Genomic DNA, 24,394 nt, shown 5'->3' with positions numbered 1-24,394 from the left:
AAAAAAACCTTGCTAAAATTCAGAAAAACTACATCCACTGCCTTCCCTTCAGCCACTTGATTGGTGACTTATTGTAGAAGTATATCAGATGAATTAAGCAGGACGTTACAGTTGTGAACCCATGTTAGCTGTGCCTGATGATTGCATTGCTCTTTAAATGCCCTCCAATAGTTCCCAGTATAATCTCCATAATTATTCCAGGAACTGAGGTTAGACTATCAGCTCTGTAGTTTCCTGGGTCTTCCCTCACACCCTTTTTGTAGGTTGGAATAAAGCTGGCCAGCTTCCAGTCAGCAGACGCCTCCCCAGACCCTTAGCAGATGATTGAGAGGGGTCCTCCCATAGCGTGTGCCAGTAGTCATCCTTTAGTACTCTGATGAATCCCACCTGGCCCCATGGACTTGTGAACCACGCATACAAAATCAGGACAGAAAGCAGAGCCTGTGCTAAAGGTGCAGCGTTAGACCACAATTTAACACCAGGGGGAGATGCTTTGCCACGGATCTTGCAGACCATACACTGCAGCAGCTCCCTGAAGTAGAGAATGCAAATCGTATCTCTGCCACTTCCCCTGGTAAAGGAGATACTTATTTCCCTGCTCAGATATAAGGAGAAAAAGAAGAAAAAAAAGAAGAAAAAAAGAACCCACTTTAGTTTAGTTTCAGTGATTTAATAACATTAAAGCCAACATTTATATTAATTCTAGAACTCTGGTCTTTTAAAACACTAAAGCTGATTTTCTTTTTAAACATCCATAATATTAAATGCACCGGGGGTTTGAAAGCTAACATAACAGACTTTGAAAAATATTCTTCTTCTGTACACCACCCAAAAATACATGGGGCCTAACCATGGGAAAGACCTGCTCCTTGCTCCATCCTACAGAATGAAGCCAGGGGTGCGAGTGAAATCTGCTCTGGCAATGTCCCCTGGTTGTATGGCAGTAACACAACTGGCAGAGGTAAACATGAAGAAAACATCTTTGAAGCAACTGGAAGAAAAATTAAAGGGGAGGAGACTAAAAACAGGGGGAGGCAAACACCACCATTCTTCCTCTTGCTTTGTTTCAGCTCTTCAACCCCAGCAGCACGGGTATCTTTGTAGTGGAGCAGGATCCCATTTAACTGGAGATGGAGGCACCAAAGTGTCTCCAAGAAAGCTTCAGTACACTTCAGAAATGTTGTTCTGCTCTTCTGCAGAGCTGGCCTGTGAGGTAAGCAGGGAATGAAACCCGCTGTCCTGAGAATGGGGGCAGCAGCAACAATACATGTGCTAGGTTACACAGTGGGTAGGCAGTAGAGCGGAGAGTTCTTTGCACCATCTTTCTGCTTAGGTGCCACAAGACTGGATATGGCAGCAGAGCGAGGCAGTTGCCTGCTCTGACTGACACAGAAAGTTGGGTTTCACTGGCTGCAACTCCCAGGCAGTCTGTCACTGTTGAAAGCAAATTAGATCAGCCGGGCATCAAGCGATACCTCCCATCAGTTTTCACCGCCCACTGCTGCCAGCTTGACACTTCTCTTTCACGCTGCATGTGCCAACTGCATTGCAAAGCCAGCTGCAACATCTACTGGAAGGACAAGAACAACCACAGGTGGGGAGAGGAGGTGGGGGATCATCAGCTCAGGGTTGGGGCGAGGAGGCCTTGTCCTGCCTTAGTCCAGGCAGAAGACAGGGTTCTCCAAGAAGACTGCGAGCTTGCTGGCCACCACATCCAGGTCACTGGTGTTGGCGTATTTGAGCAGATTGGTGTTCTTCACAAAGTAATGCTTGAGGAAGTGCTGGCTTACACACTTGTGCAGCTTCTGCACCAGCCTCAGAAAGGCTTCGGGAAAGCAGCGCCAATCCTTGGTGCGTGGGTATTTTTCACACGTCCAGAATAGCACTGTCTGCAAGAAGCAGATGGGAGAGAAGAAGTGTTAGAGGTTCTGTCGAGGGCTCACATAGCTTACTAAGGCAGTTTTAGTGCTGGTAAATGGCTGACAGCCTTGGAAATCAGAGACACTCGCACTGCCATCTCCCTGTGTTAACATTTCTGCGATAACGGGATCACAACTAAAGCCTCTGGTGATGATCAGGCAGAGCAACTCTGACATGAATGTTCAGGATCTTGTCTCAGAGGAGCCCATCTCCATTGGCTGAAAATGGTCCTGGCTAAAATAATCTTGGCCTATTTGCCATTCTCCAACAGGATGTAGAAATGCCAGGCATTTTAGGCTGCAGAAAATAGCTTATTATACAATTGTAGAAGCCAATAGGAGCAAGGAGGGAGAGAAGAATAATCAGGTTAATGTAATTATTTGTTAGCTTCAGCTGTATTTGTACTGCAGATGCACACGTATCTGCATCCCAAACAGATTGTCCAAGATCTGCAGGTGCAGGACATTCTTTCTGGTCAGGTGCAGCCTGTGTTCTTCTGACACATGATACTAACAGCATGCACAATGTTCTTTTATCCCAAGTTTATTTAATGTGATTTTACATTTGAGAAATTAATATTTTAAAATAAAATTCATACAATTATTATTCTCATCATATTGTTTTTTTCACTGGCCATGTTGCATTTTTACAGGCTTTCCTGTGACTGAGAAGAATTTTCTGGAGGTACTTACACTTTCTGCACCAAAGAAAACCAAACTGACTGCCAGGTTCAACCTGAAATCAGATTTGAAAGTACAAAGCCATCGATCCTGGGTTCAATAATTCTGTTAAGTTCTTCAGTGTGCTCAGATTCCCATTTTCATTTCACAGATTCAGTAAAAAGACACCCACGAATGCTGTGACTGAACTACAGCCTTCAGCACCTTGGTTTCTTCAGAGGTAGAATTTCATAAAATAAACCACACTATTCTGGATTGCTGTGTTTGGTTTTCTCCATCAGCAGGCAGTGCAATAATTGTAGAGAAATTTCTCCTCAGACATCTTTTCAAATGTGAACAATTTTTTTGTTCACAGCTGAAATAACCACAAAAGGTTGTTGTTTTTTTGGATTTTTTTTCATGTTGCCAGTGGAAGAAAAAAAAAAACAAAATGAAAAACAGACAGTGAGGAATTCACTGTGAGAGCCATTCCTTGGAGACTTGCAGAGCAGTTATCTTTTATCACACTAAGACTACTTCAGCAAGATCCTTGGGCAGCAGATACAACAACGGAGGCAAGAACAATAGAGACACTCTTCCAGTCAGTTGCCAACCTGGTGATCTATCCCCAGCATTTACTGAACCACCCCAGGCTGCCAGTTGTCTACCAAAAGATGTGGAGTTGGCAGCTTTCAACCTGTGCTTAGGTGAGACTTCCTATCTTGAACTTTATTCCTATGGAGGCAAGTATAATGAGTGTATTTACTAAGTCCTCTCAGGCTTTCACAGCTTCTAGGAGAAGGATATCTGCTGTCATAGTGGGCCCTTTTGGTGTGGAGTCTTGTTTAACAATTGCTGGATACCTCAGAGAGTGGAAATACAGCAATGTGAAGAAACCTAACTTCTGTTCAGCTGCTGTTTTCTCCACTGACTGTTTCTCTCTTCTTCCTTTCTTTTAAACGTAAGTAGTGTTGAAGCACTCCTGCCTGGCAAGCTAATCCTTTCTTCTTAGTGGATCAAGGGTTGGACTTGATGATCTCTGAGGTCCCTTCCAACCCAGCCAATTCTATGATTCTATGATTCTAGTAATAGCCTGAAGTACAGTTACAGTAAAGAACTGAAAAGCTTCTAAAGAGCTTTTGATTTTGATCGAGTCCATGCAACAGCACTTCCTGCACCTCTTCTCCTTGAGCCAGAGAAAGACATCATTACTAATGGTTAAATGGTTTTCCACTTTCTCCTATCTAGGACAGATCAGGTTGTTCTTATAGGCACTGAAAAGTTTTGCATTCTGCTAAGCTAAAACCACCCTCCTCAACTCTTTTTTTTTCCATCATGACTTACATTCGTCCCATGACTACAGCAGCACCTTTTCTCTAGGAGAAATCTTGGCATTGCATCTGGTTTGGGGCACCAAAAGATCAATAAATACCATGGAAGCCTGATGGTTTGAGGCTTCAAGGTGAGAGAAGAACAGCCTCTTCCTGGCAGCTCCAGGAGGATGGAAGTTTGGAAAACAGGATTGCTCAGCTGTCTGATAGATGGTGCTGCCTGTGGTTCATCAGTGCCTGTAGCTGCCAGGTGTGGGGGCACAGCTGTAGCAGAACCTTCTGTCTCTTCTTTACAAATGTTTGTAAAGTGAAGCCATCATGAACCCTGAAGTACATGCAGGGAGGATGCTACTACACCTCTTCCCCTCTTTCTTCCCTTCCCACCCCAGGCAGAAAAACACCGGAATGGTCAGTTTGCATCTCATTCATGAAATAATGCTCACCTAAGAGATGTTTGTTTGGTGCACATCCAGAATGACAAAAGCACAAGTTTCCTCAGACAGATAGATGGATATGGATGGCTGGGATGGTCAAGAAAGCTGGAGGTAACTGTGCAACTAAAGACAGTATTACAATGCCTATCTGAAGTCACAGCAGAGCAAGGGCCCTATTATTTATGTTGCCACAATAATAATGCTCCTGCAGACTAGTTTCCTTTTGAAGTTTGGAACATATATTTACTGAACTTCTGGCCACCGTAGAGCAATGAAATGGTACTGCAGTTCTGAAAATTACCTTGAAGTTACACAGGAGGAGCTGATTTATTCTGTAATATTTTGACATTACCGGATGAAGTCCCTGCAACAGATACCGAGACTGTGTTTTGGTGTCATGGTGATGCCTACCTGAAGGTGATAAGCTGTGATGACAGGCTTATTTCCAGCACACCAGACATCTTCCTTCATCTGCCTCATGACTCTGAAGCACTTCATGCGACAGCCACCGTCTTCATCGAGGCCTTCCATGAGCACATGCTCAGCACGGAAGAAGCACAACTGCCAGTGATAGTTGGAGCGAGCCAAAAGGTCAAAACCAAGTGACTGTGGACAAAAAGGAAAGTGTCACACCAGAGCAGAGGCAAACCTAAAAGCAATGCAGAGTGTGTGTCAATTCGCTGCGAGGGTGACAGGGCACTGGAACAGGGAGGTTGTGGAGTCTCCTTCTCTGGAGACATTCAAACCCCACCTGGATGGGTTCCTGTCTGACCTACACTAGGTGGTCCTGCTCAGGCAGGGGGGGGTTGGACTAGATGGTCTTTCAAGGTCCCTTCCAACCCCTAACTTCCTGTGATTCTATGATTCTATGAATGCAGAGAGATGTTACAAAAATGATGTGTGGCATCTCTCAAAGTGGGGCACTGGATTCTAAACAAGGTTAGCCAAGGCAGTAAACACAGGTCATGCTCCCATCCTAACTCCTAATCAAATGACTGTGCAATGTGTTTTCTTTTCTCATCTACTGGTATTAGTTACTCCCAGGAGATGTGGCTCTAGAGCTACCGGGTTTAGTACCAGCAGTTCTACTGAAGTGTAGCTCTGCAGGCACTTTGCCATGGAGGAGCAGGTCAGGCATGAGAGGGGAGCAGGACTGGGAGGCATAATTGGGCCTGCAGGAACATAGCAACTTAGGCTAAGCTGGAGTGCCAGAATCTGACCCTGAGCTTTGTAGGGAAAGATGGTGTTAGGCTGGATGGAAAACTGCAAGTGGTCCATGTGGAGAAGGTTTACATGAGGCAGAGCAGAACAGCAAGAATTACGTGTCAGGACTGAGCCACACAGGCAGAGCTGTGTACAAGAGGCTAATGCAACAAACAGTTAACCCAGTTTTTCTTCCATAGAATTCATCAGCATAAGGGGGGAAAAAAATCCTAATAAAATCTGACAGAATACTTCGAAATACCACTTCTCTAGAGAATACACCTTCCAACTGTGCTGTTGCCTGCCATCACCATGCAGTCCTTAAACTGGGATACCAGTCAGACACCTGCAAGATAAATTCCAGCACAGAATTAACAGTGCTTTTTACACTGTTCACCTTGATGCACTGTACTTTTTCCTGGGAAGGCCAACGCTTAAGGCAACGTGGCCACCGGGCTTTCTCGGGCCAGCAAGTTGGAATCTCTACAGCAGGGACCAGCTCCACCTCGACCTGGGATTCTGATGTCTCCACAGCCACCCGGACTGCTGAGCTGAAGCTTTCCAGCACTGTCACTTTACCTGTGAAAGAACAAGAAGAAAAGATAATAAAGAAGGAGAGGTTCTTTTCCACAAGTCAGACAAAGGACTGTTTAGGGCCTTGCAGTTCTATTGGTCTGTTTTAACACTTTCTCGTCAATGCCATAAGAAGAATGCAAGAAAAAACCTTATAATTGTAATTTGCTCTAGGGAATGAGAACAGGAAGATGAAGGGAAAACTAAGTTCTCAAGTTTACTCTCAATTTACTCCCAAGCTTTTGTTTTCCTTTGTGTGCCCTCTTATATCCTAGGACCAGCTTCTTAAAAATACAGATAGACAACTGTTGCTACCTAACATTCCTAATAGTACAGTACAACAAGGAGATCATTGCAGATCAGAAGGGAACAGAGGAGTCCTTCACACCTAAAGATATCCTTATTCCTTCACAGAACCCATGATCAGACCAAATGACTTACCTTGCTGGTGACACAGAATGTTTTGTGGGGTATACACAAGCTGGAAATGCTCTTGCACATAAGACAGTGACATAATTTATGCCTGCACAGAGCAGTCATACAAAAATGGCTGTCTGTCCCATTGGGACTGCTGAGTGTCAAAAAGAGTTAGTTCCATGGTGAAGTGGAGGAAAGAAGAATGGCTGATTTCCAGGAACAACACGCTCTAAAACCAGAAAAGAATAAAATCTGCAACTAAGAGACTTAAAGTGAGATGTTTTCCAGCTGTGTTCATAGAAGAAGGTCACTCTGGCAGCATTACTGTCCCTTCAACTTTGCCATCTGAGCCAATTGTGTGATTATGTTGTAACCCATTGAACAAACAGATGGAACAGACTGCCACAAGCAGGTAAAGTAGAACTGTGTTAACCCACCTCATATTGAGTGGCATTGGCAACTGAGCACTTCCACAAGCAGCCCAAACAACAGTCTTAAGGGGCCAGTGATGAATATCTAATCTTACAGAGGAAATATCTGCTTATACCCAGTGGTAATTTTGCACCTCGTCCAGGAAGTGCAAGGGTGAATTACCTTGCAAATAATGGAGTCCATCCCAAGCAGAACTTTATAACCCTCAGTAAAATTTGCATGTCATTTTTCTCCTGAGCCAAGCCTGGCACCAAAACAGGAACTGTACTGCTCCCAAGCTAGAGAAACCTCACCAGGTTTCTCGAGCAGCTGAAAAGCATTAAAGAAACTGGTGTATCAGCATGTAAGTACATTCACAGCCCTTCCAAAAATTGTGGTACCTATTCATCCACCAATGAAAAATGAGGCATCTTAAAAACTCTGGTTTTGCTGGTGCTCAAAGAATTTAAAAATAGGGAAGCATGAAATCAGGGATTTTTTCTGTAATGTTAATTGTACTGTGGGATGAGGGAAATTCATTCTTCACAGAAATTAACAAAAAAGGTAATTACTCCTTTTGACTTCATCTTAGCTCACCTCCTCTGCATCAGCCTCCTCCCAGGTGGCCTTACAAAAGAGGCATCAGAATCGTAAGACCAAACTATTCCGCAGGTCTCTTGAAAGTACCTCTCCTGGCTCAACAACTTGAGATACTGCTGCTGGACACAATGGCAGGTTTTCACTTCAGCACAATGACTTTTCCATCTGATCTTTTCTATTTTCAGAAAACTTTCAGAGAACTTTTTCAGTTTTCAACACTGAAATTACATTTCCATCAACCTCTCCACTTCCATGATAACAAATACTTCCTAGAAGAATGCATGATCTAGCTGAGCTTGACTTCAACATGCTTTCTCCTGTGACTAAAATTCAGAGTGCAATCAGATGAGTGGAAATGGTTCCTATTTCTCTGGATTACAGAAAACCCATACCAGGCTGCTGCTGAGTAAAGTCACCCTGGAAACTATGCAAACTCTATGCAAAGAGGCACCACAGGCTGGATTTGATCTTGTCACTGTATATTAATGTGAAAAGATGGACATGGACTATTTAGCTTGGACCAAGTATTCATTAGCTGAAGTACATAGCATGCCTCTAGGATGCTAAGAATGAAGAATCAGAATCACTCTTCAGGCAGCATCTTGCTACAGATGTCGCAGCTATGAAGGCATGTTGCATGCACCACTGATTGCATTAAGTCAGTGATCAGCACATCCAGTATAAATAGCCACAAGAAATAAACAGGCACTTTGGATGGCTCACAGAGGGATCAGCACCACTCCTGACAGCAAAATTCCATTACATCTGCTGAAGAGCACTGGAGAAGCCTGGGCACTAGGGAAAAGAGCACTTGTCCAACAGACTTTGCTTAAGTAAAATTCTGTCTACTTAGTTCCCACCAGTCCATGCTGGAAAGCTATGGGCAACTAAGGTTTCCCCAGAACATCACTTGATGTTATATAAATAAATAATTTAATAAACAACTTAATAAACAACTTCAAGCACTTTATTCTCTGACCTTTGCACTTTTCCTGTAATCCAGTTTTCCTATAATATCTTCCTTGCTAGTCTGGGGCTGCTTTAGTAGAAAAAACAACTTTCTCAAACAAATTCCTAAATATTATGAAACTATGTGTTTTGTCTTGGCTGAACTGTAAGGGTGATGTTGCTGGAGACTCTACCCCAATTCCTAAGAAAGAAGCAACATCTTGAGTACGACGAGCCAAGGGCTACTTAATTCTCTCCTCAGTCTACATGCATCACTGAAACGGACTAAAGGCTCCTTGATTTTGGAGGGGCTTGTGCCTTTTTAACTTCCGAACATGTCAATCAACCAAACACTTTGTGTGTGTGATGGCTTCCCCCCCATCAGCTGCAGGACAGCCAGTTCCTCTTATGCCTGTCCCCACTAAACTCACTGGAGAGGTTACAGGAGGTAATCGACTTCTCCACCAGCTCCCGGAAGATGATAAGGACTTTGGCTGGAACCAGATCTCCTTCGACGTTCACATCCTTTTCATGCCACTGCTGAAGGCTTTTTGAGAACTGCTCCACCTCTAGCCACTGGTGCAGCTCCTCGGGGTCCCTCACAGAGGAGAGGAGCTTGGCTCCATGCACGGTGTAATAACGCCAGTGCCGGACCTGGCATTCCCTGTACCCGCTCAGGCCACGCAGAGGGACTGTGATGAGGAACTGGCTGGGTGCTAAGACCTACGAGAGTGCAGAGAGATTAAGAGAGGAGACAAAGGCAGACCCTTTGGAGTAAGTAAAAAAGGGTTAAGGAAGAAAGAGGTAAAGCTGGGGGCTTTGGAGAGAAGGAAAAATACGATGGGAGCAATTGTTTACAGCCAGGACCTGTTCCATGCATTGGAAGAACACAGACTAAAAGGAAATTGTCTGAGAAGGGGTTTGATGTCACTGCCATGGCCCACAGAAGACAAGCATACTGATTTGCTGCCACACCTGCCACGGTTTCCCCCATTCCCTGTTGTTTCTAGTCTGCAGTTGCATGAGATGTAATAACTAGCAGCTTCCCAAGAGCAGGAAAACATCAGAGGGAACATTTTGAGGTCTAGCAAAGGGAAGCAAAATAGTCCCAGTTATTACCTCAGAACTGTCACTGCTAGAGATAAGCCTAGAGAACAGTAGTAGTAGTAGCTATGGCAGAAAGTGCACCCTTCTGATCTCTTCCAAGGTCCACTAGAGACATCAGTAAAACAGGGTTATGGCCCATTCATTTCACAAGTGTTTCACTCTGTATGACTGTACTTTAAGAGACAAAGATGTGAGGCAAGTGACATGCATGAGCCTACCCAGGTAGTGGCACTCTTGGAAACAAACTAAGGTCTAGGCCAGCTCTACTGTATGGACCTGCATCTCCTGCTCAGCAGAAGCAAAAAATAATGTAAAGATGAAAACAGTAACCAATGAACAACAAGCCTTCAAGGAAGCTTGTTTGCAAGCAAACTAAATGGCCTCACTTTGGGAATGACCATTGCCCAATAAAACCAGCATATGGATAGACTGAATAAGGTGACATAAATACCACAAAGCCTCATACTGGCCCAGGGCACAGCCAGACATCTCCATACACCCGTGTGGAAGCATTTGGCAACAGTGGCTCCAGAGAGGGTGTTCAAACTCCTCCACACTTTTACTGTGTTGACAAAGAAGCTTTTCAAGTCCCCTTGATACCAAGCCTTGCTTAAGCTGGCATATTAATAGGGTGAGGCTGCTGCACAAGCAGGATGCAAAGTGACAGCTGGTGCTGCAAGGTGGATACACCTGAGGTGAATGGCACACACTTGTCACTCTCCTACACTAATCCAAAACATTCTGGTAGCCTTCCTGGTAGTTCAGCTGATTTAAAATATTGCTGCTGAGCTGCCAGGGCCCTGAAGGCACTAATAGGCTTTAATGGGACTGACAAACACACCTCCTGCTCATGGCCCAGGGACACCAGCTCAGCCACAGGATATGGAGTCGCTGGAATGCTGGGCTCCATCTGCACGACAGCCATGCCTCTCTTCTTGTCCTACCTGCAGACTGCCTTCCCTAGCCTCAGACCTACCTCGCCACTACAGACTTGCCTGGCAATCACCAGACTCCATGTGACCCTGGTGGTTTCCATCCTAGGCCTGATCCTGATACTGGGTGAGGGCTGCACAGACTTGGCTGATGATCCAGACTCCTGGCTGACCCCAGCTGCCCTCCAGAGGTCTGTGTCACTTGGGCACATGGGGCAGATGCTGTGGTGTTGTCACGCTCACCTTCAGGCTCCTTCCCCCCTAGGGAGCAGCTGGTGTTCTCTGCTCTCTGGCCAGAGATTTGAAATACAAAAGAGGGCTAGCCAGAAGCACAAAAATGGCGAAGTAAAAAAACACCAAGTACAAACTTGGTTTCTTTTGGCAAGTACAAACCAACTAAAATCAGGAGGATACCAAAAGGATGACATTTCAGACCACGCTGACATGTGCACCTCAGGTTTGCTGGGGCTGAGAAACCCCATGAGCAGCTCAGGAAGGAAGCTCCATAAGGGAAATACCAGGGCTGTCATGGAGTTATTTTTCATCTCACTGCCTCAGCCCCACTGTCAGATAAAGAACCATTCCTCCCCATGTTAACACGCTGACTTCCATGCCTAACAGATTTTAAAGGGAAGAGCTGCAGGAGCTATGGGAATGCCTTCAAATACCAGCCACAAGGCTCCATCACCTGAGCCTGCCAGGAAACACCAGAATTCACAAGGCTTGGGATGGCAAGCCTTCACTTTTCCCAGTAAAACCAGGCAGGTGATGTCCTCTTGGACTACACAAATCCCAGACCTTACCTGAGCTTTGCCACACGATGGCCCCAGCAAGTCCCAATTAAAGACCTGCCTGCAATATGCTGGGCAATTTAAACCCAGCCTCATTCTTGTGATCCTGGCCAGGATATCCCTGGGATGCAGAAGCACTAGGTTAGAAATAAAATATTTACACATGAGGCAAAAAAGCACGTCTCTTGCAGAAAGGCTGAAATAGTCACGGGAGGACCAGTTAGGTGGGTGAAGTTGTCTGGGGAAGAGGGTGGGTGAGGTGATGAGGAAGGAGGCACATGGACCAGCAGGCACTGGGTGGCAGGAAGGTTTTGTACCTGGATGGATGGGTGGAACGGGGGCTTCCCTCGGAGCATAGCTGACCACTTGGCCAGTAAAGCTGGCTGATCCTGAGAGGCAGAAGGGAAAACCAGAAGTACACAGAGCAGAAAGCAAGCATGTGCCAGGTCATTCATTTACAGAGCAAAGCTGCAAGCTCCCTCTGAGCCTATTTGTTAAAGGAGAACACCCCCCACGACCACCCGCCCTGCCATGGTTAGAGAGTTAAACATTTGGCAATGCCATGGGACAGTGATGTCCTCATAACTAGTCTGGATGTTAACCTGCTTATTATGCCTTAAGTCTCCACAGCCTTCACAGCAGCCCCTCACAGTTGACAGCTGCAAAAATAGTGGGCCACAACTAAAAAACCAAACCCATTTAAACGTTTTAAAAATAAAAAAAATGCCATTTTGTCAAATGCATTTTATTTCTCAAGTTTTTCATTACAGATTTTGACTTCTTTTCCCCTGGGTTGCAGAGAAAGATTGAATATCTAAACGTTTTTCTTCCATATTTTCCACCCAGCCCTGCATATTTAGGAGGCTTGTAGACCCTCACCATGTTAATATAAGTCCTTTTAACCAGAGGCTGGAAGTTCTGAAAAGTTCCTGCAAATTTAATTGATAGGAAAAAAAGATGTTTCAAAATTAAACACAGAATAGTTAATACATTGGCTTTCCCTTGACACAAGTCTGAGTTATGTCATAAATGTTGAGTTACGTCTGCAGCAATATTAAAGATTCTGTTTTTTGGAAGCAGAACAGCTCAAGTTGAAAAAAAAAAAAAAAAAAAGTCTTATTACTTATTACTCCATTATTTGTTCCTATACCCACAGGATAGTTGCCTAGCCCTTCCTAGTGTGTCTATCATAGGTTTATAGCACTGAGTTCAGTTAAGTATTTATAGAAAATCTGCTATTTCAGAAAATAAATGCTGAGGATTCCTTTTAAACAAAGGTTGTTCAAATCACCCTACTGTAATACCAAATTACAGATTGCCTTGGTTTCGTCCTCCTTTGTTCTCCAGAACAGGAATTCTGTTCTTGTCAGACTTCACTAGCCAAGCAGGTTTGTTCCAGCATGAGAGGTGGATGGTAGACTGTGGCACTAAGGAACATGTGGACCAGGATGTGGCACCGTTTTATGCCACTGTGGTCATTCCTGCTGGCAAGGCCACATGCCCTGAGATACACAAAATTCCAGAAAAGATATAAATCTGAATGTGTTTTTCCCCAGAGCAATAGCCACATTTCAGACTGGATGATTATATTCTGTCACCATCTCCATACCTTTCCAGCAGCCCAGCAAACACAGAGCTCATCCCTTTAAATCCTACACAGCTGCAAAAGTTGCCTCATGCTTTTACATGTTTGCTGTGTAACTGGCGGTGCTTTAGGATAAGGGTTGGTGTAGCTAGAGGATGTGAAGTAGTTCAGATGAAAAACACAATTTTCATTTGAAGCTGCTGTCGCTATGATTGTTTATCTCCTTACATTATTCTTGTGTTAAGTAGTCATGGGAAATAACCAGCCTACTCCTGTAACAGCTGGGACAGGACATTATTATTATTTTGGTAGCTGATGGTCTAGAATGAAGACACATTTAACTTCTTCCACTAATAAGTATATTTCTTTCCAGTAAAACAGAAGTTCCAATGCATGACCAAGAAAAAGAAAAATGTTTCTGAGAGAGCTTTCTAATGTTTATGGCAGAAGAAGGATTTTTGGCTTTTTTTCTTTTTTTAGTGAGTTGACAGGTTTTCCACCTGTGAAAAGTATGACTCATAGCTCATGAAGATAGGAGCATTTTTTCTTCTGTACAAGTTTTTACTTCTGTCTCCCAAAGAGCTCTGACTTCTGCTATCAGACTGACAGCTCTGGCGATAGATGCTCTTTGTAAAAGCATCAGCTGTAAAAGAGGCTCTGTCCAATCCTCGTCTAGTTGTGAGATGACCATGAGTAAGTCCCTACAACCCAGTCAGTAGCTAGAACTCCTCCAATGAAGTCTCTATGCATTGTCTGTGGCATTTGGGGTGCAGTACCTGTCGACAAAAACACACAGTGGGGAAATCACTGATTGCCTACAAGCTGCCAGAGAGTGTATTAGAGCTCTTGTTTGTACCTTAATATTCTCATTGTGAATGCCAGAGTTGGAGATAGCCTGGAATCGCATGGCCTTATAGCTGATTTCTGCAGTCAGTTGCTGGATGATTTTCTGCACCTCTTCCACTGCTTTGGAAACCAGATAATGTCGCTGTTCCACCTGTCAGTTCCAAGAAAGACACTTTTACCATAACTGCAGGCAGCTTCCAGCAGGAAACAATCAGTTTAAAGCACCCTGAATCATTTGTGCCTGTGCTGCACTGGGAATAAAACCCACTGTTCCTGGTGTGTTACAACCCATTTACTATCAGACAAAGCTGGAAAACACCAAAGGGCCAATACTGAAGCCTGATGAGCATTAATTGATGTTTCCATTCCAATCTCATTGCATGGGTGGGGAAGAGTTTGTCACATGGCTAAAATTGCTATCAAATTGGCAGCAGTCTCATTCTTTATCCATTCAATGCAGAACACCCAATTATTTCCCTGCATATGCTAACGATTCTCAGGGCATGTTTCATTCCAAGAGCTGACAAGAATTCCAGAATTGATCAGGTGTATATGGCAGCATTTAGATCCCTACATTATATGTTGAAAGTACCCATGCTATCTTTATTTCTGAAGTACAGATGAGAGTCTGCAACTAGATGGTGAAAAAGGATCTTTCTAAAGGTGGTCCCACTGGGGACTAGGTGTTTATGTGCCTTGATGGATAGTTCCTCAATTCAAGGTGTTGGAGCACAATTAATTATTGAAAATTACTTCACACGTCTGTGTGTTGGAAGGATGGAGGTGAATGATGAACAACTCAGAAAAATAAAAGATGAGACGTCACATACAACTAAAAACTAATGGAGTATAAGGGGATGGTCAAATCCAAACAAGGAGATTCAACAGGAGGAACATGAAGTTATTAAAGAACATTCAGTATTTCACAAAGATCTTTACAGATTTTCCCAAAGAAAGAAGGAGGTTCAACTCCAGTAAACCAAATTCATTAACGTATTTCTCATTATTTATTCATCCAGAATCACCTATGCAGCAAGATAAGAAGACTTTTTACTGTCTGTTTTTTGTTGGTTTTGTTTTTGTTTTGTTTTGTTTTTTGCATCCTAATGTTTTATGTCATTTGATTGCATTTTTAAATTTAGTTTCTTCTTGTATTTCTTTTTAGCTTTTTCTCAGTATATTCTACTAAATCTCATTGTTTGCAGGCAAGAATGAACCAAACAGAGAAACACTTCGAAAGATCTGGATCAGAAAATTAAAGCCCACCTGAAGCTAGAATTAAAGCTCCAACTTGCCCATTTGCAGATATGAAAGAAGAGTGTTAGGCCACTAACAGCTTGGCTAAAGCGAATGATCAAGCATTACTGCCAACATCATTGCTACAGTCTGTTGCTAACCTAAAGCTAAAGGAAGAAAAAGCATATAGAACAATTTTTTTACAACGACAGTTGTGAAACACTGGCACAGGCTGCCCAGAGAAGCTGGGAATGCCTCACCCCTGGAAGTGTTCAAGGACAGGTTGGATGGACCTGATCTAAGGAAAGATGTCACTGCCCACACAGCAGGGAGGTTGGACTTGATGATCCTTAAAGGACCCTTCCTATCCAAACTATTCTGTGATTCTATTCTAACCCTCCTGAGTCCTGCTTGCTTAGCATCTTCTTTAGCATCTCCACACAATTATCACTTTTAGAAAATTCCACTGCCAAGCACGTCATTTATAAGTCCTTTTAGACGTCTTTATTCCAAAAGTTGAACGGAGAGAAAAAGCTCTCAAGTATGTCGAAATGTGTTCCCAAGCCTCAGATCATAGATTCACTTCATCATAACAATGGGCCATATAGTGGACTAAAAAGTACTATTACCTGCCCAAGATCAGTTAACCAATGAATAGCAATTTACTAACACCGAACTTGAGCAGAGTTTGAATTAATACCTAACCCCTAGCCAGTGAAGTTAATATTTTTACTAAGCTTGAGTGTATTTTGGAAGTGGGAAATACATGGGTCAGCAGTATCATACTCCCTTCACTGGGCTCTCACTTACCCTTGAAATCCTGATTCTTTGCTATGTTTAAGAACATATAGACCCTTATGTTTATATAACACCCTTTAATTTCCCCAGCAATTCAGTAGTTCACCCTCTTCATCATCCCAGTTCATCCTTGTTCTCTGAAACCGGTTTTCACAAGCTTACATGTACTTTTTTTCCCCACAAAAATTTACACTAAAAAAATTTAGACCATGTTCATTTTCACCCCCTCATCTCAGCTTTCATTTATGGCATTCACCCATCTGTAGCTATTGTCTCTGCCATATTTTTTCTCATCCATCAGAACTTCTTAGAGTAGTCCAACAAGCTTGACTTGCTCAAGACACCTAGGGGTTTCTCCAACAAGCAAATGGTACGAGTGGTAGAAAAAGTTGTCCACCCATAGGAGTTTTTAGACACAAATAGCAGACTTCTGCTGCCTAAAGCATACAATCACTGTGGGTCAGCTCAGAGGTCTAAGATTGCCTCTCCACACATTGCTCATGCTATGTTCTCTCTAAGAGGCATCCGCTAGGAACTTTTTTTTCAACCTCCAGTATCCTGGAAGAATCCATCCAACCCAGCCCAGCCCAGCCTCACTTAATTGTGCCTTCATCATCTACTGGCCAGGCTATAGCAGTTGTCATCAAATCTTTAAGAGAGTATAAGGTCTCAAGAAAGCTGTTAAATGAGGTACCTCTGAACACCTCTTTCTGCACATACTCCTTCCTCATCACTGAGGTGAGGATAACAGATCAAAAGGCACGATAGATTTTGCCAACTGTTGCTAACCATAAGTAGCTCCCTAATCATGCTACTAAAAGACATAACCTTCCTACAGAAAGGAAGGCATAAAAATCAGAAGAAAGAACATGAATCAGCAAATGCATCTTCTGAAGAGCCAACACATCTACCTAAGTCTTTAGCACTAGCATGAACGTGCTGGGAGAAAAGAGGAAATTTATTGTTGGACAGCCACTTCTATCACCTGCTAGCATTCCCTTTATAAGGACTTTGGAAATCATGCCAAAACAAATGCACCAAAACAGAAGAACAAGGTCAATTAAGGTTTTAGGTTTTTTTCATGGAGGAAGGAAACAGGACTGGGATTTAATGGAGACTGTTAAAAACATTTGGGTTTGTTCTTACCCACCCACTCACACCCACTCCATATGCATTTGAGTTTTTCCTTTGCTGAACAGCTTAAGGAAGATATCTTTGGTATCCAAGAGATTCATTGTGCCAGGTGACTGACCTATTTTCAAAAGCAGGCAGCATTTGGCAAGCAGAACTGGAGCTGCCTGAAGGTTCGGCAGCCTCACTTGGACAGGATACTCAGGAGCAGGCAGAGCTAGGAACCTACCAGAGCTGAAGGGCTGCTAGAAAACAGACTTTCAATAAAACCAAAAATATTGGCACCTATGAGCCTTATTTAAGTACACTCTGCTTCTGTTTCCTGTACTGATGGCTGTCATATGAGCATCGCTCCGTGCACAACTTCCCTCTGTTCCCTACTTTGTAGCTGTGCTTTATAAATCTTCAAAGCAGTGTTCACTATTATAGCTCACTGAACAGATTCTGATGGAATGATTTTCCTGTGCACAACACTGCATGGTTGAAAATTAAAGTTCTTACAGAAATACATTTACTTGTCACCAAAATATTTCCATGCAGAAAACAAAACTTTCTTACCAGCCCCTTCGTGTTACTAGAATACTTTATCCTTTACAGAAAAGAAACACTTAGAATTTTCCATTTTGAAATTATTTTTCATTTTGTTATCCTGCATTTTCTTGGGGAAAGCAGACTATAAAATAGGATCTAGTTAACTACTGTGATGAAACATGCCAGCTTTAAAAACTGTTGTGGATCACTTAGATTTACTTTCATTAAACAGTATTGTTTCACTGAGGAATTTATTCAGTTTTACTTCATCTCATAATAAGGAAAAAAATATCAAGCACTGGAATAACTCATAAAATAGAAAATGTGGTTCCAGGAAAATGTGCTAATGAGAAATGCTATTTTAATCATGGTATATACAGAAATGTCCTTAGCTGAGGTGACAGACTGATGGGGGAATTCCAACAATATCTGTCTGTCTCTCCAGTTCCTACATGCATCTTTTTTAGAAGCAACCTCTGGTGTGGTTTCCATCTTTTTTTTTCTGTAAAGCAAAGATCACTGGACAGGGAGAGAGCCAAGGACATTCCTCAGTTTAAATGCTGCCAATTACTGCTAGTCTCACATCTAGAATTCCAGATCAGGAGAAAAAATTCAGGACATCTGTAGAAGAGGACAAGTACCTTGAAAACTTAAGCTACCAGCTGAGATACATGATAACGTTCTACAACAGAAACCTAGAAATCTCATTAGAAATACAGTTTTAATGAAATTTCACCCAGTCTTGTCTTAGAAAAGAAGACAGCAGGCAAGCAACTAGCTGTCAAGTTTGGCACCCTTCAGAAGCAACACCTACTGTGGGAGACAGAAAATCTGGACAGATAAACCCTTACCTTGCTCTGGATGTAGATTTCTACATCTTCATCTGTGAATGGTGTCATGGCAGGATGGTCTCTGCTGCTCTCTAAAGTGTGAATTCACTCGTCAGTCACTCACCTGCCTCTGGCAGTAAAGGGACTCTCACAGCAAGATGCTCAGAGCCTTCTTACCCTGTGAAGCTCGGGTCACCTAATTCCTCTGTGGATGAAGAAGAGGACAGAGAAGTACACCACCTATTTTTTAATTTTTTTTTTTCTGATCTGAGTTACAATGGGGACACCCAGCTGCTTCGGTAAACTAGCTCCAATTATTATTTTCTAAGTTTAATCACTATTATTAATCTTATTCCTTTTAAAAGGTGGGTCTTGCATGCAGGCGCTCACAAAGGCATCCCAGCTACTGTTCTGTCTGAGGGCAAATCTGGAAGTGCCTCTCAGATTGCAGTGCAGATTAAGCATGCTCGTGCACAGCATTATTATTCTGTGTGCCACAAGCGCTTCCCTGCCTCACTAGCCCTTCACTAAACCATCTGTTAAACAGTCTCAGCTATCTCTTGTTGACTTCAATTCACTCACTTTCTCTCTGAAACTGCAAGGGTATTTTTACACTCAGATCATTCATCTAAGTTGCACTCTACCTCCTCTGCTCCCCTCTCCTTATATCTTTTCTCTCCCTCTGGCTGTATTGACAGTAAATACCCTGCAGCCTGTCCCCTCCTGTAGTTTGCTTTGCTTTCTTTACAGTAAACAGACACAAAGCTGTCTCTCGTTTTCTGCCAGCAGCTCAGCCAACAACAGCATATGGATAATTCAGAGGGAAAAACGATTGATCAGGCCTCATCGATCCAGTGAGGGTTGGTGGCTTTTAGAAAAAAAGCACATCAGCACATGGAAGGGAGTGACAGAGTGTAGAGATGAGATCCCATGCTGCTAAGTGTCCCTTAATAAGGAAGGCACACTTCACTCTTGAGTAAAGTCATTATTTCCCCCTGGAAACTGAACTTTGACATCTCTTGACTGATTTATTATCTCTACAGCAGCTGGCAAAAGGCAGCACTTGGGTAGGTGGCGAGAGCTACCTCAGGGAAGGGACAGTTGCTGCTACTTATCTTTCATGATGTTCCCTCTTAAGAGTGAATTACTAAATACATTAATGCAGTGCCAATACCTGCAGGACATCCAATATGTCAGAGACTTCAAATGAGACCTTTCACTGTGCCTCGAGGGAATCTGCCTTCATCGTTTTGCCAAAGCACTCGGGAGCTCCTTCAGAAAGACAGGTAGGCATTTACTGCCCAAGCCATCTCCCATGACAGTTGGGTACTGAAAAATATGAGTCCCCAACTTTTAGGGAACCATACCTCATCCTTGCTCACTAATCAGCTAGCTTTCACCTGAGGGGCTTCCAGAGTATGCGAGCTCTGCTGGGGAAGCCAGACAAAAGGGAGGGTCTGAAAAAAGGTGAGTGGAACAATAGGTTAGGAAGCACTCGTAGAGGCAGGTCAGATGCGGTTCATGCAGAGCATGCAAGAGGGAAGAATGTTCCTTTTAAAAAGTCAGATTCAGTTGAAAATTGTTTCCCTAACACATTAAGTCACTTACACCCCCTTAGGGCAGCCAGCTGTACATACAGAAGACAACTTCCTTAATGCTCCTGGTAACATGCACTACTCTAATACCCAGAACCTCAAATGTGTATCAGGAAGCAAGAAGAGATTAAGAGTCTTGTGTTCTTGCACCCATAAGATCTCTGCAGAGTCACAGCTGCTGGCAGACAGATGACGAATTGGTTTGGGTCATTTTTTCTTGTATACAGTAACATATCTTAGGTTTTTCTATTGGGAAGTACTTCACCAAGAGGCTCTGGATAGCCCCAGCTACCCCTCCTCATAGTGAGGGAAGGTGGCATAAAGTCTTGGACAAAGACCATCTTTTTGCTTTATGTTCAAGCATGTTTAAGCCCAAGCTGAAGTCCAGGGATCTGAGCAACAGTTCCTGCCATCTAAAGAGAGCAAATAACTCTCCCTTATCATCACTGTTTAGGAGGTGCAAGGGGAGATGGCAGAGGAAAAAGCAATAGGAAATCCAGTATCAAAAGTAACATCAAACACAGGCTTTTCTCAGCTCTGAGAACTCCTTGCTCCAACTGTAAGAATTTACTGATTCATAATTTCCTTGTCCTTCAGTGAATCCAATGAAAGAGAAGAGTTACAAGAACTGGATGCAGCAGGTAATAGCAGACGGACAACTTGCACTGAGCACCTGTAGATTTTATTATTCTACTTATAGGATGATAAAAGTACTATTTGACTGACAGAAAATACTGCAACCAGTAAAGGTCTTTAGAATAACAGCAAAATACAGTGAAGGTTTAAGTGGTGATTAGCCCTCTGTAAAGAGCAAAACAGCATGGTGGGGTGGGACATAGCAGCCAGTCTTGACCTCAATAAGGAAAACAGATATCACAAGGACTCTCATTTGTTACATGTCAACCAGATAGCAGAGAAAACAGCAGAAAAGTAGAAGCAGATGGCCATGTGTCAGGAGGGAATATTACTGTGTGAAAAACCTGCGTCAGAAAGGAGGAAGACAGAGAAAGGGGAGTGTAGAGAGAGAGAAGCATCTGCAGAGATAGAAGAGGATAGAGATCCAAGGTGGGAAGAATCTCAGCTCCTCCAGTGAGATCTGCTGAAACCTTTACCTAACTTCAGCCAATAGTTAGGTTTTTTGCAGCTCGCCCCATTCAAGGCCTAAAATTTCTAGATTAGTTTTTGCCTTTTTTTTCCTTTCTTTCTTCCAATCAATCACCAAAACTACAGAAACAAACTGAACCCAAGCTCCATGTTGGTCTGTCTCAGGGAGCTTCTATCCTGACAGTGCTTGTATAGAGAAGTAAGATTACAAATGGAGAAAACGGGGACAGAGTCAAGCTCCAGAGGCCAAAAAGGGTCTCTTGAGAAACCCACTGAGCCTGCTTTTTGTGCTTTCTTCTTACTGCCCCAGACATAAAGTGAAGAAAAGCTATTTCTTGTTCCACGCTCTTTGAGAAGCACAGAAAAGAACACCCCTCTTGTCACTCCTCCTTTTCCCAGGACCAGGCATATTTTGTTCTTTGAAGGGAAACTCTTGCTTTTTGAGCAGCTCTTGCACTGCTAACTCTCCCTGAGCAGGGGAGGCCGTGGCCTTCCACAGAAATGTGGCTGCACAGTTATCAGAGAGGGCCACATGTTCCCATCCAGCTGTCCCAAGTGCCAGTCTGATGGCCAGCCCCGGACTGAACAGATGGGAAAAGCTTCCAGCTGCTTTATGGAGGTACAAAACTTTCTCTTGAAGCCAGGCAATGACATGAAGATGCAAACAGAAAAAGCCTCTTCAATTCTAGATGATCAGATATCCATGATATCTGTTCTAGAAGAGCTCCTGTAGGGACCTTTTGACTTTTGTTAATTTAACAGATTATTTAACAAATTTAACAAACTCCCCAAGTATATACTTGTTTCTAAGGAGGGTCCCACCCATGCTTAGAGTGGCTACCTTTCTGACACCACTTTCTTTTTTCTTGATTTTTGAAAGAGATTGGCCCCTGATAGTATTTCTGAGAGGGGGAATCACCCTCAGACTATTTTTGCTAAGGGCATTGAAACCTTCCCCCCCCATTTTGTGTCCCTCAGAAGGTTATCAGCATCACTCACACACATAGCTGACCACAGACAGTCCCCCAGATCTGCTTGATAAGAAATCCACTGATTTATCCAGCTCTGCTCAAACATTTCTAAGCCACTCTTCAATATCTTGATCTTCTCAAGTCATAGTTCCCTGCCTGCTGATCTGCATAAGTTCACCTGAAATGATTCAGCTGTATTACACCCCTTTCTTTGTTTTATTTCAGTGTCCACCTCATAACATCTTGTAATGGAGTTCAGTTTGTGGATAATTTGCTTTGTACCTATGTCTTTCCTATGTCAAGAATAGCTTGTTGCTATTCTTCTAAAAGGATTTAGGGATTTCCTAGTATCTACAAAAATACTGAATCTGTGATATGTCATCTTTTTTCATGCCTTTGGCAACATCCAGACCTGAATATGATTGTGGATCTGTGAAACCCACGTAAAAGTATTCTGTGAATATATATCTTGAATAGTATTAGATTGGCTCTCACATCTCCTGAAGCTGCCAATTACTGATGGTTTCCATGTTTGCTTGGCTTTCCTTTCTTTACTCTTCAGTTTCATAGATATGACAAGCTTCTTTCAAACCTATAATAAAAAAATAATCAGAACTATACAACAATAAAAAAGATCACCAACTTCATGTAAGTAAGAGCATCAGCATTAACTGTATAGGGAAGTCCAATATTGTGGCATTTTATGTCTGGCAACTATTTAGAAAAACTACTCATACGGAGCAGTAAGCATGTATTAAAAAACCTCTATTTAATCACACAAGTCAGTTCAATGTACCACTTGTGACTCACAGGTGATCTGAAGTGGCAACAAATAAACCCAGTAAAGTTGGTTTCAAGTTAAAGATGTGCCTTCCAGATGAAATAAGGCCCTTAATGATGACCCAGCACTTCCTGCTCTAATTACCAGAGGCACTGAGTCTGTTGCATTAGCTGAACCACATACTTGGGTCAAGAGAGACAAGCAAAACAAATCATCCCAATAGATTTAATAATCTCTGACAGTTCTTTTGCCTTCTTAAACTGTTTCCCCATTTCTACCCATTAGTGGATTAAGTGACTGTACAAAATGAGTAATTGTGGCTTGAATTCCCCATAACATTTATGCTGTAACACTCTTTAGCTGTGATGGTTCAGTACCATTAAGTGTAGTAGCGTAACACAATCAGACTTCTTTTCAGGACACAAGGTCTGTGAATTAATTTGGGTTGTTTCATTTTTAACAAATAGATTTGGGCAAAGGGGATGCTCCAATGACAAAATCTTACAATGAACTACAGAAAAGAGAAAGAGCCACTAATGTACTTTGACAACATCAGAATCACACGTAGGTGCCAAACTGAAATGCTTCTCTACTCATCCCCACCCCTCATCAGTCAACACTTCACAGGCCTAAAAATGCTGCAGAGGTCTATGCTGCTTGTTCTCACTGTCACAAGTTCTCACATTAGCCTTGGGCCTGCACCTCTTATCAAGAAAGTTAAAGCTTTACATCCCTTCCAAACTGAGCACAGTATTGGATCAGCTCCAGTGGTTTATCAAGCTTGATATCTTTTTTCCATTCCTGACCGGACTGAACACATCAGAAAAAGGCTGATAGGTTTTGGTAGAGATAAGTTCTCATAACCTGGAAGGAGTTTTGAAACTCAAAATTATTTGCAACCTGAGTCTGTTTTCAGACATGCTACTCACCATTAACCAGCCTCAGTTAGCAAATTCACAAGAATCCAGTCAGTTTTGCAGATGTTGTTAAGAAGCAAGGCACTAGACAGCATAAATCTCATAGTAGGGCTTATAGGATTGCCAAGATCTCTGGCATGCAGTATGTTGAGCTGTTCAGGGAGTCAAAATTTCCAAGTTTGTAACAATCATCTAAGAGGGTGGCAAGGGGGCAGGAAGCCGAAAGCTCTGGCTGCATCAGATCTGAGTTCCAGAAGAGCAAAGTAAGATGTTGGGGAAGAAAACAGGCATTCTGAGTTCTAAATCCACATATTGTCCTCTGGAAATTTACTGAAATAGTACAAGTTCAATTCATCATGATGTAAACATAAAATATTCCACCAAACCATTTCCAAGCACCTGCAAAGGATATTTTCCCACTATGTGGGAAGCTACATCAGTAAGCTACAATTACTGAGCTATTGCTTCAATTAGGATGTCCCACCAACTTGAAAAACTACCTGTGGCCAACATTCATAAAAACAGGAGCTTTCTAGCATTTTATTTATATATGCTTAGGTAAGTGGACTGAATGTCAAAAAGAAAATACTCAATACCAAGAAGCTCTCACTGATTTAAACACATGGTTGGAAGAACAGCATCTTGAGAAAACATGGTTTGGCAGAGCACAGTGCAACTGGAAAAAACATTTAGCACTGTAAGTCTTGGCAGGTGAGAAAAAGCTGCCTCATTTTAATTTCAGC

The 24,394-nt window shown here is 42.8% G+C and overlaps 1 protein-coding gene across 2 annotated transcripts; it reads right to left on the bottom strand.

Annotated features, from left to right (window-relative positions):
- Positions 1–649: 649 nt before the first annotated feature.
- MAB21L3 (mab-21 like 3) lies at positions 650–19,238 on the bottom strand. 2 transcript variants are annotated; one of them, XM_071760407.1, is made up of 8 exons: positions 18,866–19,238; positions 18,305–18,488; positions 13,768–13,908; positions 11,644–11,715; positions 8,928–9,219; positions 5,945–6,126; positions 4,756–4,950; positions 650–1,889 (listed from the first exon to the last, which is right to left on the bottom strand). In XM_071760407.1, exons 2-8 carry the CDS (start codon positions 18,350–18,352, stop codon positions 1,656–1,658), a joined length of 1,164 nt encoding a protein of 387 aa, XP_071616508.1. In that variant the 5' UTR covers positions 18,353–18,488; positions 18,866–19,238; the 3' UTR covers positions 650–1,655. The 2 variants fall into 2 exon arrangements, with proteins under 2 accessions (XP_071616508.1, XP_071616500.1); XM_071760399.1 differs by having other exon boundaries at positions 18,305–19,238.
- Between the last annotated feature and the right edge of the window lie 5,156 nt (positions 19,239–24,394).

This window comes from Heliangelus exortis, chromosome 1, assembly GCF_036169615.1.
Source record: "Heliangelus exortis chromosome 1, bHelExo1.hap1, whole genome shotgun sequence".
NCBI classification, from domain to species: Eukaryota; Metazoa; Chordata; class Aves; order Apodiformes; family Trochilidae; genus Heliangelus; species Heliangelus exortis.
Note: the sequence above shows the minus strand (reverse complement) of the source record. Positions and strands in the feature narration are given on the sequence as shown.